The sequence below is a fragment of the Mugil cephalus genome, chromosome 3 (genome assembly GCF_022458985.1).
Source record: "Mugil cephalus isolate CIBA_MC_2020 chromosome 3, CIBA_Mcephalus_1.1, whole genome shotgun sequence".
Lineage (NCBI taxonomy): Eukaryota > Metazoa > Chordata > Actinopteri > Mugiliformes > Mugilidae > Mugil > Mugil cephalus.
Genome location: NC_061772.1, coordinates 25,896,210 through 25,910,304, shown reverse-complemented (window position 1 = coordinate 25,910,304; position 14,095 = coordinate 25,896,210). Strand labels below are relative to the sequence as shown.

Below are 14,095 nucleotides of genomic sequence, written 5' to 3'. Positions count from 1 at the left end.
CGTCTGACTCTGAGCCCTGGAGGGTTTTAACTTTACTTCAAGACCAGTGGACAGAGAGAGAGAAAGAAAGAAAAGGAGGGAGGGGGTTGAGAAACCAATCAGCTTCTTGTATTCGCCTCGGTGATAAATTATTAAATTATCCTACTTACTTAAGTTTAATACAACTCCAGGTTGATTTGTGCAAAAATAATTGATAGAATTTGGTGAAAAAAACAAAACAAACTTCAGATTGCGTAATAAAAAAACATGATCTGGAGAGATGAGTTTATTGAGTTTTTATGAGAAGAGGCTGCTGAATCCCTGCATGACTGGTCATGATGCTGCAGGGATGATGTGGAACTAGTATGAATATGTGACTATAGCGCCCTCCACTGTCTGACACTTGAAAAGCAAACTGGTCGCCTCAGTTTAGTGACCATGAAAGCTTGCACATTATTCTGTTTTCTAATGCATAGCTCCATCAACCTGCAAAAACAGTTAGAAAAAATACTAGTGAATTAAAAACTACTACTACTAAACTCAAAAGTCTGCACATAGAATAATAACAATTTTCAGTAAAGTTAAAGAACTTATTACACCAGCCTCCTTGATTGAGTTCCAGGAGTTGACTTCATGCACAGCTGCTAATTCTTCCTCTCACTTTATTCTTTTGAAACTGCTTCTAACACCCTGAATTAAAATTAATAGATAATTACTTTGCTCATGTACAGATGTCTTTACTGTATCTGTATAAATCGATTTATATTGTACACAACACACTGGTTTCAACGGCATTTTTCTTTTATTAAAACTCAACATCTCTGGAGAATTACATAAAAGCTTATTTTATTTACACTGTTGTCAACGAATTAAACACATCTGAAGCACTGCGCTCATATAGCAGTCAGATAAAACCCAAAGGGTTAAAATTATACAGTTTTTCCTTCAAATAAAAATCTAACAGTGATAGAAACGATTATAAGGTGCAAATTAAAAGAATAAACTGTCTGTAAACAGATGAAGGGCACACACTTTTACTGTGAAAGGCTTTTAAAGCATTTGTCAGATGCCGACAGGTTAAATAACAGTACTGTGAAGCTGTGGCTAGCACTGCAGCATTAAAAACTGGGGGGAAAAAGTGCAATAGTATTGTAAACTTGTGTTCATATTTAGAGCTGCACTGCTGGTAAGAATAAACAAATCCCCACCACTAGCCTCTGCTGACCTCATTTACTGACAGTTCATATAAAGTCCTCTCACGACACCGTGCAGGTGGAGGACTTGGGCGGCTGCTCCAGGATGGATTCACGCCGCAGGTCGTTGGGCAAAGTGCCGCTGGGACCCCAGACCGTGAGCTCCCCGTAGATCCCGGTCTCAATCATCTCCTCCTGCCAGGGGATGGAGATGTTCCCGGAGGCGAACTCGTCAAAAAACTCCATATCCTTGTCCTCCAGCTGCACGCCTTTAACCGTGGAGAACGCCCCGACGTCATCGATGTCCTTGGCGTAAACCGTCTTGGAGTCTGGCACGAAAGGGGGAGGAAGGATCCCTGAGGAGACAAGTAGTTGTTGAGTCTTTTTTCTTACTTTTCTACATTTATCATGACAAGAAAGATGACACAGATCAAATCTCACAGTCTGATGCTTAGAATATCAGTTATTTGAGCAGTGTAAAATAGGGAAGAGTATTAGGGCCACCCAGGAGAAACAAAATTTGAAGAAGATGAATTTGATTTTTTTCATCATGCACTTTGAGAAAAAAGTCAAAATTTTGCAAAAAAAAAAAAAAAAAGGAAATTTTGCGGGGAAAAAAAATTTAATATTTCAAAAAAAAAAGTTCAAATTTTGAGAAAAAAAGGTGTAATTTCATGAAAAAAAATCTAAAATTTCAAGAAAAAAAGTCAAAATGTCAAGAAAAAAAGTCGAAAGTAGAAACTAGACCTTTAAAATCGCAGTACTAAAGGTCTACTTTCTACTTTTTTCTTGAAACTGTATTTTGCCTTTTTTTCTCAAAATTTACACTTTTTTTTCCTGGAAATTTTGACTTTTTTCTCATGATGAAAGTAATTCTACCTCCTCACATTATAAAGGATAGTATACCTGAAACACAAAAACAAAAACTCTGTGAAAATGTTTGTGAAGGTTAATTTTTATCAGATTCAGAGCTGAGTCACTTCGAAGTAGAAACAGATCAAGCAAATATTAAAAATTGCGAATCAAGTGAATGCTCTTCCATCCATTATTTCCACAAATAATTTAATTAAAAAAATTTGCAAAAAAAAAAATCTAATATTTAAAGAAAGAAAGTTCAAATTTTGAGAAAAAAGTGAAATTTCATTTAAGAAAAAAGTCAAAATTTCGAGAAAAAAAATCGAAAGTAGAAACTACACCTTTAAACTGGCAGTACTGTATGTGTATGGTACCACCAATACTCCATGTGGTATTTCTAGTTTAAAGGTTTATTTTCTACTTTTTTCTCGAAATTTTAACTTTTTCTCAAAATTGTATTTTGCCTTTTTTTCTCAAAATTTACACTTTTTTTCCTGGAAATTTTTACTTTTTCCTCATGATGAAAAAAATTCAACCTCTAATTTTTTTTCTCATGGGCGACCCTAATACACTTCCATAGTAACATGATTGTGTTGCAGGTTTTAGTCATTATGGAGCTGTTTAATGGATAATTGAGGGATGACTATAGTTTTGTCTCGTTTCAAGTCCTCATTATGGGGCTCTACAGAATTCCGTTTTGTCAAACATCCAGTGACAAACAGAATATTACACCAAATCATAAATAAAAAAAACACATTATAAAGGACAGTATACCTGAAACACAAAAACAAAAACTCTGTGAAAATGTCTGTGAAGATGCATTTTTTATCAGATTCAGAGCTGAGTCACTGCTCGAAGTAAAAACAGATCAAGTAAATATGAAAAATTGCCAATCAAGTGAATCCTCTTCCATCCATTATTTCCACAAATAATTTAATAAAATGTTTCGAGTGAGTGGCCGAGACTGTACAAAATACTGGACTAACTGATGTAAATGACACTGCAGGTGGCTGGTTAAGAGCTGACCTGCGTTCAGTTTCCTCCAGTTGATGTCGCTGAAGAATGGATGCGCCCTCAGCTCATCACACGACCCGTTCCTGAAGCCCATCCTCTTGTCGACCTCTTTGCACAGAAGGCCTTCGCAGATGGACCGGGCGTTCTCACTGAACTTCTCTGGATACGACACCGGATCGTTCAAGATGCGCTTCTTCACCACCTTGTTCTCTATCTTAAATAAAAGAAAAAGTGTTTCAGTCCAGTTTGACAGAATCATAAACTACATCCACAAACCATGATCCTTTCTGAACATTAAAGAGTCATGAATCTAGTCTGCACCCGTCTAATATCAGCTACATACTCTGCACTTGCTGCCTCTTACTCCTGGTCAGATGTTAATTGCATTCCACTGCCTTGCACTTAAACATGTGTAATTAATAACTACAAAGCTGAATCCTGCAGTGTTAGCATCGGGGCACAAGTCGGCAATGTAGAGCTCCTCAATTCTGAATTTATTATGAATCTATTTTACTGTTTTATTTGACTGTGAGGAGTGATAAAGACAAAAAAATGTCAGATAATCCACCTTCTCTCCTCGGGTCCTGAAGGGCCCCTTGGCAGCCAGAAACTCATACAGGGTGACCCCCAGAGTGAAATAATCCACAGAGTAGTCATACTCCTCTCCTTTCAGGAGCTCTGGAGCCATGAAACCTGCAAAAAGATGTGTGAAACGTTCATAAGATACACCAAACCCAGGTGATTTTTGGATATATGCACAAATAAACAAATAAATATTTAGTTTTCTTTGTACTGCACTGTGTGTTACGTTGCTCTTTAACCTTTAACTGCAGTTTATCATATGTGTTTATAAGTGCTGGTAATCTAAAATGTGCTGCATTTAATAATCGCTGTATTGGATAGTTTCCTTTTATATTCAGAGCATGATTGTTTTACACCTAACGAGGTAAATGTCAATTATTATTTACACAGTGAGAAATATCTACACTGTAAAACTATTGGTTTTGTTATTGTTCTTACAAATCCTGTTGGAAGAAAAATGGTGAATGTCGTTTGAAGATGACGTTTTAAATGCAATACGTTTATTTATTTTATATATATATTTTTTTTTTTTACTGACCTGGGGTGCCGGCGTAGCCCTTGATTTTGAACTGATCGTCGGCCAGCTCCACCGCCAGACCAAGGTCAGAGATACGAACGTTACCTGCGAGAGCAAACAGAGCCGTTCACGTCACCGATACCAAAGTTGACCTGCAGCAGCGTAAGAATTCACACATGTCCTTGTGTTAGGCGTGAAACAAAGTGTGTGTGAAGATTGTACTGACGAGTGTTTTGACCTCACGAGGCTGGAAACACATTTTTAAAGTCAAGAGGAGGAGCTGAAATGTCAGAAGGACACAGGTGTAAGCACCGAAATGCAGCCAAGATGTAGATTTGATTGATTTTAATAAATGATCTTAAGTAGAACAACACCCATTTCCTTGTGGTTAGCCGTTAGCTTGACTACCAGTTAATGTGGATTTCTTTCCAGGAAGTCACCCATTAAACAGCAAAGGGTTTTTCTATACTCTGTAACAATATATTATGTGGTAATTAGTGAGGCTTTAAGGTGCTTGGACAGACCTAGATTACATATTTCTCTCCACATACAGTCTTCCTACTAACGTTAACCTAGCTATCCGTATTTTGGGGTTTATAAATCCCATAGTAATAAACAATAAAGAAGATTAGTTTTGCTAACTAACTAAATGTCAAACTGTTGCCCGATATAGCTTAATTTATGCCAAATTCTAGTATAAACTGAGGTATTCAAAGTGCAACCAATATGATAAATGAGATTTATGTTGAGCCTAGCTGCAGAGAACATGCTTATTTTCTTGATTTCTGAGACGAGGTCAAACAAAATGGAGGAAAAAACGAATGTTATGAGCTATTTGTCTGTAGTAACCAATAATGTTGCAAATGCAGTCACTAGAAGTTAGGGCCCTGTCTTAGCAAGCTGCAAAATTACTTTTTAAAGCTCCTTGAGATGCTTTAATAAACATGTTTCACATGATTGGTTTACATTTTGTAAAATCCTGTAGATACCATAATTATCTATTGACCTCCTTGTAATAATGTATGAATCAGCTCTAGCTGTTTTTGTTGTTGTTGTTTGCAGGTGTGTGACCTTGGTTATCCAGCAGAACGTTTTCAGGTTTGAGGTCTCTGTAGATGATCCTCTTCTGGTGGAGGTGCTCCATGCCCTGGATGATCTGGGCAGCGTAGTAACAGGCCCGCGGCTCATCAAAGCCTGGGTTGTTCTCATCCACATTATAGATGTGATACCTGGCGGCACAAGAGAAACAAGGGTCATACACATTTCTGTTTGGGTTTTAACTTGTCTAAATTACAGGAAGCTGGATCAGAGGAAGTGAGGAGGAAGTAGACAAAAATATAATAAAAGAAATGTTGATCTAACCTCAGGTCTCCTCCGTTCATGATGGTCATGACCAGACACAACTCTGTCTTAGACTGGAAGGCGTAAGCCAAAGAGACGATGAATCTGCTGTGAACTCGAGCCAGGATCCTTTTCTCCACCATCGCCCCCTACAGGCAGGAGAGGGCAGCAGTGAGTACGTCCACAGGACTGTGGGTTAATAACGTCATGCTTGTAGATATAGAGCTTCTCAAGATCAAATCCCAAGCCAAGTGTTGTTTATTTTCTATGAATAAGACGAGCTAAAACTGATATCTGATGATAAAAACTATGATAATATATGTCTTTTACTGTAAAATGTGTTTCCCCGTCAATGGATCGGATAAGTGTCATTTTTCTATCAGATGTCAAGCAGTGGATGGTAAAAAACTAGCAAGCTGCTACTATCCCTGAAGCTACAAATTAGGAGGGAAATATACGATCAATCTGGTATTTATGCAGCCTCCGTCACAGTTAGTAAGCTAACTATGAAGTTCAATAAGTCTCATCTAAGTACAAGTTTTTGCTTTCGGCTGACTTCTCACTGACACATGTGCAGTAGAGTGTATAGTGGATTAGCATTTAACATTTAATTAAAATTGTACATAAGTGTAGAGCTTCAAATTATGTAATGTAAACAATAATTTGTAATGTAAAGACTACACAGCAGATTGTTATACAACTTTTAAATTGCAGTGTTGATACAGTCTGTTACCTGGACTCAATGACATAAAAAAAAAAAAACATTTTTCTTTCTGATATTGTCAGATTCTTGTCATTTCTGTTTTGGATTGCGAGACATAAGGAGATCAAACTTTATTAATCCGGAGAGGACTAATCACATAATCCAAATCCCCGTTGTGTTGTTAAGATAGGATTAGGGAGACGTACATGAATGTACTGCACAACAAGAGACAAATTAAATAGAAATTATGGCATCTCATCCTCTAATCATACAGTTCGACTTGTTACCTCAAAGCCTTTTCTCTTCTTCAGCCTCTTCTTGTTGAGCTTTTTGCAGGCGTACAGTTTCCCTGTAGCCTTCGTCTGACAGGCAGACACTTCTCCGAAGCCCCCTTTCCCCAACACACGAAATTCCAAGAACCAATCCTCTCCCATGGGTTGCATCTCCAGCCACTTCCACTGCAGGAACCTCTTCAGATACATACTCTCCAGGAAGAAAGTGTATGGCACCTCCTTGAGAAAGTCCATCACGTTGTCCAGGGTCTCGTTGAAGAGATCGTCTCCGGGGTCTTGGTGTTTCTCTTTGACCTTTGTGATGCCATTTTCCGGCAGAAAGGGGCAGAAATACTTGGCGTCAGGCTCCATGTACCGTGACAGCATCTTGCTCGCTTTTTTAACTCTGTCTTCGTCCTCGGCGCCGTTGTACTCTTCGATATCCTTCCACAGGCGGCATGGGCCTTTGTACTCGTTGATGGAGTCGAGGAACTCCTGAAACAGACGTTTGCCGATGGGCTGCTCCACGCAGACCGTCTGAAAACCCAGGTCCAGCGTCTCCCGGAGACTCTCGCACACCGTGATGTGAGGCAGCTTCAAGCGCGAGTGGTACTTCTTGTCCCGGTTGGACGCCGGGTTTGCGGTGCCATCGAAGCTCCCGCGGGCCGAGATGTAGGCCGAGTTGGCCACCACCGTCGTCAAGTCACCAATATCCATGGTGATATTGGAAAATGTGTGATTGAGATGTGGATTTCTTCTTCCTGCAGAGATCTGGAAGAAGAGCTCGCTGTGGACGTCCACCAAAGAGTCGCAGTGACTTCCTCTCCAGTGATCATGCTAAAACCCACATGCCGACACACATGCAGATCTACCTGACTCATCATCTTTCCCCAAGGGGATTTATCCACGCTGTATCGCTGTAATGCTTTTATCCTGTGGTAACCCATGTGTAGGGGATGAGGAGGGAACAAGGAGTTACTCTAAGACTCAGTGAACAAGATAGAGTGAAGGCATGTTAATACAAATGGAGAAGAAAAGAGGTAGAGCAGGAATAAAGATGGCGTTCATGTCACCAGTGGGCTGGTAATGACACAAATGCAAGATCAAAACCTGCAATAATTCAAGAGTGGTACAAAATTAATCTAGTACAATAGTTTCATTGTTGGATCTTTTTAAGATTTGACCAACGATGAATTGTCCTCTTAATACCAAGCATGCAAAGCTGGTTCCTTTAATAAAATCAGGCCCTCAGATTTGCCTCTACTTTGCTAAGTCCCTCTGCAAGACCAAATCTTTCTGTCGCACTGAACGACGAGGTGGTACGACTCAAACGATGACATGTACACGAGGAAGCAGTTAAGTTCAACTGAATGCAGACCTGCAGATGTTACTTGTAGCACCCACCTAGACCAGACCCCAACGCAATGGCAATGAAACTCCTTGATGGCAACAGGATCCAGCCTGACACATGCAAAACGGAACAACTCAAAAAACAGCACAAGGTGTTGACCTGGCCTCCAAATTCACAAGATCCCAAACTGATCATGATGCACGATGTATGATGGTCCCTCAACCCAAAGGACCCAAAGCCACCAACAACTTCCTGTTTCCAGGCAACATAGGACACCCTCTGATGAGTCACAACTGTTTTAGAGACACAAGTGAGACCTTTTTTTACCAACCAAATTATCCAGAGTCATTCACCTTCATGATTGTCACTAGGAGCCTGTTCAAGGTGATCCGGAAGTTTCTCCAGGGAGTGAAGGACGTCACCACCGATGAAGGAGGTTTACCTGCTCCTACATCTGCCCCTTTCCTGCACACTCACGTTATCTTGGCCCAACAAATACTGAACGAGAGATAACACATGCATCACACTGCGAAGGGACGTCCAGGGAGTGAGTTCTAGCTTTAAGTGCAGAAGAGAATGAGATTGGGGAGGAACAGGACAGAGAAGAGTCTAAGTAATAAGTAGAGTCGAGTGAAGGAAAGGAAAGGTCCACAGAGGAGTTTCATCATGGCCACCCTGAAGGAGAAGAGGACTTGTGGGCAGCGATGTGAAGACTTTGGCCGTTTTGTCTGGAACTCGGAAAATGGGACGTTCATGGGGAGAACACCAGAGAAGTGGGGTAAGAATAAAATAACAAAGTCATGAAGCCTTCTCATACAGTCTGGGAATACACGGAGCAGGAAACGCATTTATCTGACGTATCAGTCAAGAGTTTGTTGCATTACTGAGGAAATATTTAGCATCAGCGTATGTAGAGGAGTTTTATTGTTGTAGTGATCTTTGAAATGTATCTTTTTCTTTCTATTGCTGATTTAGAACATTTTGAAGGTTACACAACTGATAAAAGTGCTTTGAAATGTCTTAATGTTAGTTTGTTCATCTGGAATAACTGATTTCCATCTTTAAAATATATATATATATTTGTCCCATTGTAAAATGGAGAACTGCAAGGATTAACCCGCTGTAATTACGTCACAGGAAAAATTTGGTTTCTGAAATCTGCTGCGCTTTACAGCTAATATGGTGTCACTACGGTAATTTCCCTTGCATCCCTTGGATTATTACACTCGAGTTTATAACATGGAGTAAATTGTTAATAAAGACTTGACGTGGCCCCTGACATCTACTGCTCTATGCACTGCAATTGCCGCATTTTTATATTTTTATATTACGTGTGTGTATACTCAAACAAATTTCGTTTGTATGTGCAACACACATATCACAATAAAGAAACTTGAACCCAAATAACTGAAATAGTCTGAAAAAAAAATAATATTAATACAATTGCCGGTAAGTAATAACAATTAAAAAAAGATAGATAATAATGTAGATCTAGAGATGAAAATAACTGATGTATCTTGTATATTTATATAAACCTGCAAAATTACTGTCCTTTAAGGCAGGTGACTAAAAGTGCCCTTTTAAGATCACAGAAGAGACATGAGTGTTTGCAGCATGTGGACAAAGAGAGATAAGCTATGTTATGATAAGCTTTGTTCTCTCAGTGTTTGATTTTACAATCAGATTAAAACTTGGTTCTTATCGACAAAGGACACCTTGACCTCTCTGTGTTCTCAGCTTAACCTCCTGAGACCTTCAGGTAGATCTTCAGGTATTTTGATTTAGTAGGACCTAAGAAAAATAACCATCATCTTATTTCACTGTATATTACAATTTAAGTCACCAATGTGTACCAAAATAATTTTAAAAAAAAGCTTATTTTAATGCAATACCAAAATTGGAAACGATGAAATCCCAGTGTCCTCAAACAAGTACTTGGTAATTTGTTAAATTTACATGGCATATCAAACTAGAAAAGCTAATAAGAATATTTAAACAAGTGTGCTGCCACCAGTACATGGCAGACAAAAGGTCTAAATGAAGCAGAATAAGCTGCCACGACCCTAAAACATAACGTCCCCATATGAGGACGCCAGGACTCAGAAGGTCAAGCAGAACTCTCTATCGTACAGTATACTGCAAATACATGTTTTATTTATTTATTTATTTATTTATTTATATATGTGTAACCCACAGTCTACATCAGTCTGTATTATGCGGCCTTCTACGTGGTGATGACCGCCCTCTTCTCTTTGGCCATCTGGGTCCTCATGTACACCTTGAATCCGTACGCCCCCGACTACCAAGACCGGCTAAAATCCCCGGGTAAAACAAAAACAACAAATAAATTAATAAATGAATCATAAATTAAACCTCTGCATATTTTAACGAGCTCTCTGTTTGCTCGCTCAGGGGTGATGGTGTGGCCGGACACTTACGGGGAGGAAGACATTGAAATCACCTACAACACGTCCAACAAGGCCAGTTGGATGAAGATGTCCAACATCCTTCATAAGTTCCTGGAGCGTCAGTATTTTTCTGTGAATTCTAGTCAAATTTAATAATGTTAATAATTAAAAAAGCACGTTCATATGTTTGTTTGCCGTCTCTGAACCCTCAGCCTACAATGACACCAAGCAGCTGGAGTGTAACCAGTACAACTGCACCAAGGGCAAGTACTTCATCCAGAAGAGCTTCACTGCACCTCATCACACCAAGTGGGCGTGTCCCTTCACTCAAAGCATGCTGGGAGCCTGCTCAGGAACCGAGGACCCGACCTTTGGCTACAACTGCACCATGCCTTGTGTCGTCATCAAGATGAACAGGGTGCGTTTGTGTTGCTGATTATTATTATTTTTTTAAAATCACATAAAATGAGCCTAATGACTAAAGACATTTCTTCTATTATTTTGCAGATCATCGACTTTTTGCCGACTAATACAACAACCCTTCCTCCATACGTCAACTGCACCATACTGGTGAGTGACGGCAGCAAAGAAAAACATTGTGAGCTTTTAAAAGAAAGTGTGATCATAATTGATGCCACAGATCCCAGGATAAAGCACTGAATCCTACATTTCCCATCTTTTCTCAAACTCAACAACCACTGTTTGCCCCTATGAATTTGAAATGACTGTTTTCATTGGCCAGCTACTTCTGGCTGACTGAACTGACTAGTTGAGTTCATCCTTAACCTCCCAAGACCCTGCGTCCTCATATGGGGACATTAAGTTTTAGGTTTGTGGAACCTCCTTATTCTGCTCCATTTAAATTTTTATCCTCTTAACTAGATAGTTGGTGTAAAAACATTAAAGTGGGCATTTCAGCTCATTCATTCATCGCGTAACAAAAGTGGACAAGGTACAAAACCTCATCAAATTTTACAGTTCTTCTTTACAGTTTTACGTTCAGGGTCTACGTCACTGTGACATCAGGATGTTAGCTGGAGGCAAAACAGAGGGAACTTGAGGCCAAGTTTGTCACTTCCAACCATGGAAATGTCGTCTTGCTGTATTTTTGGTTGATAAAAGCGAAAAAACCAAAAACACTAAGTTGTAGTTTAATCACATAACATCCACTGCCAGTTGTAGACAACTTTGGTTTGGCTTTGGCGATTAAAATTGTAGTGAGACGATCAACAACTCGCACACTGATGCATCATCAGTTCAGCCTGGATAACGTTATGTGTTATGCGACTGAAATTACGTTAAGTTAATCATTATTTAGGGGATTCTTTTTACGCATGAATGCTAATGCTAACCACGAGCTAACATAACGATAGTTGTATGTTTCAGGGGTGCTCCAGCAGAAGTTGCATTTACTACGATCCATTCAAACATGTTATCTGCCATTTACAGGATTCCTGTTGGAGATGTGTTGCATCCAGTTAAGCCCCGCCCCTCAAAAAACGTCACATTGTTTACAAACGGTGACGGAGTCAATACGCAAATTCTATTAAAAGTTATCACGTACTGAAGACATTGGACATGCACATTAACATATTTTGTTACATATCAGTAATTTCATTATAATATTGAGTGAAATAACCCCTGTGTCCATGCATGAGGACTTCATTTTTCCAAAAAACTACTTCCTGTTCAAAGAGGATGCTTGGTTTTTATAGAGCTTAGATCTTGTTAGTCCCAAATAAAGAGAAATGGAGAAATTAAAAATGCATAGCAAACAAAAGCTTAAGTCTCAAGAGGTTAAATGCTTAAATGATTAATCGTTTATGTTTTTCTTACAGGAGGGAGAAAACAACGTGGCCAAAATTGAGTATTTCCCTGACAGGGGGATTATGGATCTCTCGTACTTCCCTTACTATGGAAGACTGGCGCAGGTAAAATCCATCAGAATCTACTTATGGACTAAAAATAGTAGTATCTTGGGGCTCTGTGTTTAAATTTAATTGTAACACCTTTAATATGCCTGTTAGGTACAGGTCTTACATGGTGCTCATTATTAAATAAATCAGCATTTTAATTAACTAAGTTAAAGATCTGGGACACCTCAACGGGGACCATCAGCTACAGTTAATCCTTAGCTTAGCTCAGTTAACTTCCCTGAATAAAGGTATTTAACTTAATGACAACAAACAATCGGCATATTAAAATACTTTTGATTTAAAATCAGCTTAAGAAACAGGTGTCTCTACAAATGTTGAAATTATTGTCACACAAGCAATAAATTCCATATAGTGGCAGAAGAAATGTGTCAGATCAGTCATAAATAACTCAACCTGTGATTAAATTTTAACACTTACGTGCTCCTTACTGAAAAAAACAAAACAATGCACCACTGTTTAGCTTAGCTTAGCACAAACAAGAGAGTCAACAGCTCTGTCAAAGAGCAACCAGATCATTAAAGCTCCTTAATTAACAATAATGTTACATCTAAGTAGAAATGAAATATAAGCTAGGCTAGGCTACGCTAGGCTAGTGGTTCACGCCAAGCTAAGCAAAGCTAACTTGATAAATAGATAGTATTCAAAGTATATATTTTGTATATATCTACACAAATTTTTAAATAATTTTTTTTTTTTGAATTTTAAAATATGTGTAGAGATAGACTTTGTTACAAAAAATTGTGCCATATGCACGATCACAGCCAAAATGGCAGTGAAATGAAGAGTAAACATTTTGCCCCAATGAACAAAAACAAAAATGTCCCTAAAAATATATTGTAGCTTTGTGTTAATCATAGAAACATGCAGAGTGGTGCATTTCCACCAAAGTATCTCTGTAAATTGTGTCATATCATCCTAGAAAATCAGACCCGTGTCCCATTAACCCTCTTCCTTTTACTCCAGCCGACCTATGTCAACCCACTGGTGGCCGTCCGGTTCAGCCTGGTCGGAGAGAAACACGCCAAGATCCAGTGCAGAGTCGTCTCGGACGTGATCAGCTACGAAAACTTCCACGACCCCTACGAGGGGAAAGTCATCTTCTACCTCAAGGCAGTGAAATGACAAACTGCTAATTGTTGAAATACTCAACCTTTGGGTATCAGGCGTCTGCGGATGAGTCGTGAATATTTAATAAAGCTTTAAAAACCCACTTGAGTTCAACACGATCCTAAAGTTAAAAAGTTTGCTTGTAAATCTCTGCGCAGTGTGGTGCTTTTTAAAGACGTGATTTTCCGAGCGATTCCTGATTTTCTGACATCCACCATCTATAAATCTGACAATAAGTTGAGTCAAATGTATCTACGTGAAATATTGAGTTTCTAAATAAAATTAATCACAACTCCAGTTTGGCATAGTCACTCGTATCTGTGTGTGTAACTGGCTCCTTCTAATAGGATGATGATGATGATGATGATGATGATGGCGACGTGTATTAGAAATGTGCTGACTGCAGCGTTTGTGGGTAATTAGCTTACATGTTGCAGGTGTGCTGGCACACACACACACAGACACACACACACAGAGACGTGTGCAGTGTTTAGCCGAAAAAGATTATCGTGGCGAAGATTCATTCATCCATTCATCTTCTTCCCTCCGCTTGATTCGACTGCACACAGGGTGAAGAAGGATATAGCTGCACACTAATATTCAAAAGAAAGACATATTTTTAACACAAAAACTGTGCAAATCCTGTAAAAAAACAAAACTGTAAAATAGAGAATATTTTTGGCTCTTTTGTGCTTTTAAACATCGCCTCAAATTAACTAAATCTATAACTTGCACCAAATAAATAAATATAACTTTTATTTTTATTTTATTTAAGATGACACAAGACCAAAATCTTTTGATGAAAGGACTCAATAAAACTGCTTGACGATTCATTT

The 14,095-nt window shown here is 38.9% G+C and overlaps 2 protein-coding genes across 2 annotated transcripts; one reads left to right on the top strand and one right to left on the bottom strand.

Moving 5' to 3' along the window:
- Positions 1-705: 705 nt before the first annotated feature.
- grk1a (G protein-coupled receptor kinase 1 a) lies at positions 706-7,263 on the bottom strand. The gene is made up of 7 exons (XM_047580895.1): positions 6,472-7,263; positions 5,503-5,630; positions 5,212-5,369; positions 4,162-4,245; positions 3,610-3,734; positions 3,054-3,255; positions 706-1,528 (listed from the first exon to the last, which is right to left on the bottom strand). The coding sequence occupies exons 1-7, from the start codon at positions 7,171-7,173 to the stop codon at positions 1,236-1,238; spliced, it is 1,692 nt and encodes a 563-aa protein (XP_047436851.1). The 5' UTR covers positions 7,174-7,263; the 3' UTR covers positions 706-1,235.
- A 1,053-nt stretch (positions 7,264-8,316) lies between these two features.
- Positions 8,317-13,556, top strand: LOC125005523 (potassium-transporting ATPase subunit beta-like). Its single transcript, XM_047580911.1, has 7 exons — positions 8,317-8,585; positions 10,004-10,132; positions 10,220-10,333; positions 10,428-10,633; positions 10,723-10,785; positions 12,054-12,146; positions 13,116-13,556. Exons 1-7 carry the CDS (start codon positions 8,474-8,476, stop codon positions 13,272-13,274), a joined length of 876 nt encoding a protein of 291 aa, XP_047436867.1. The 5' UTR covers positions 8,317-8,473; the 3' UTR covers positions 13,275-13,556.
- The last annotated feature ends 539 nt before the right edge of the window (positions 13,557-14,095 follow it).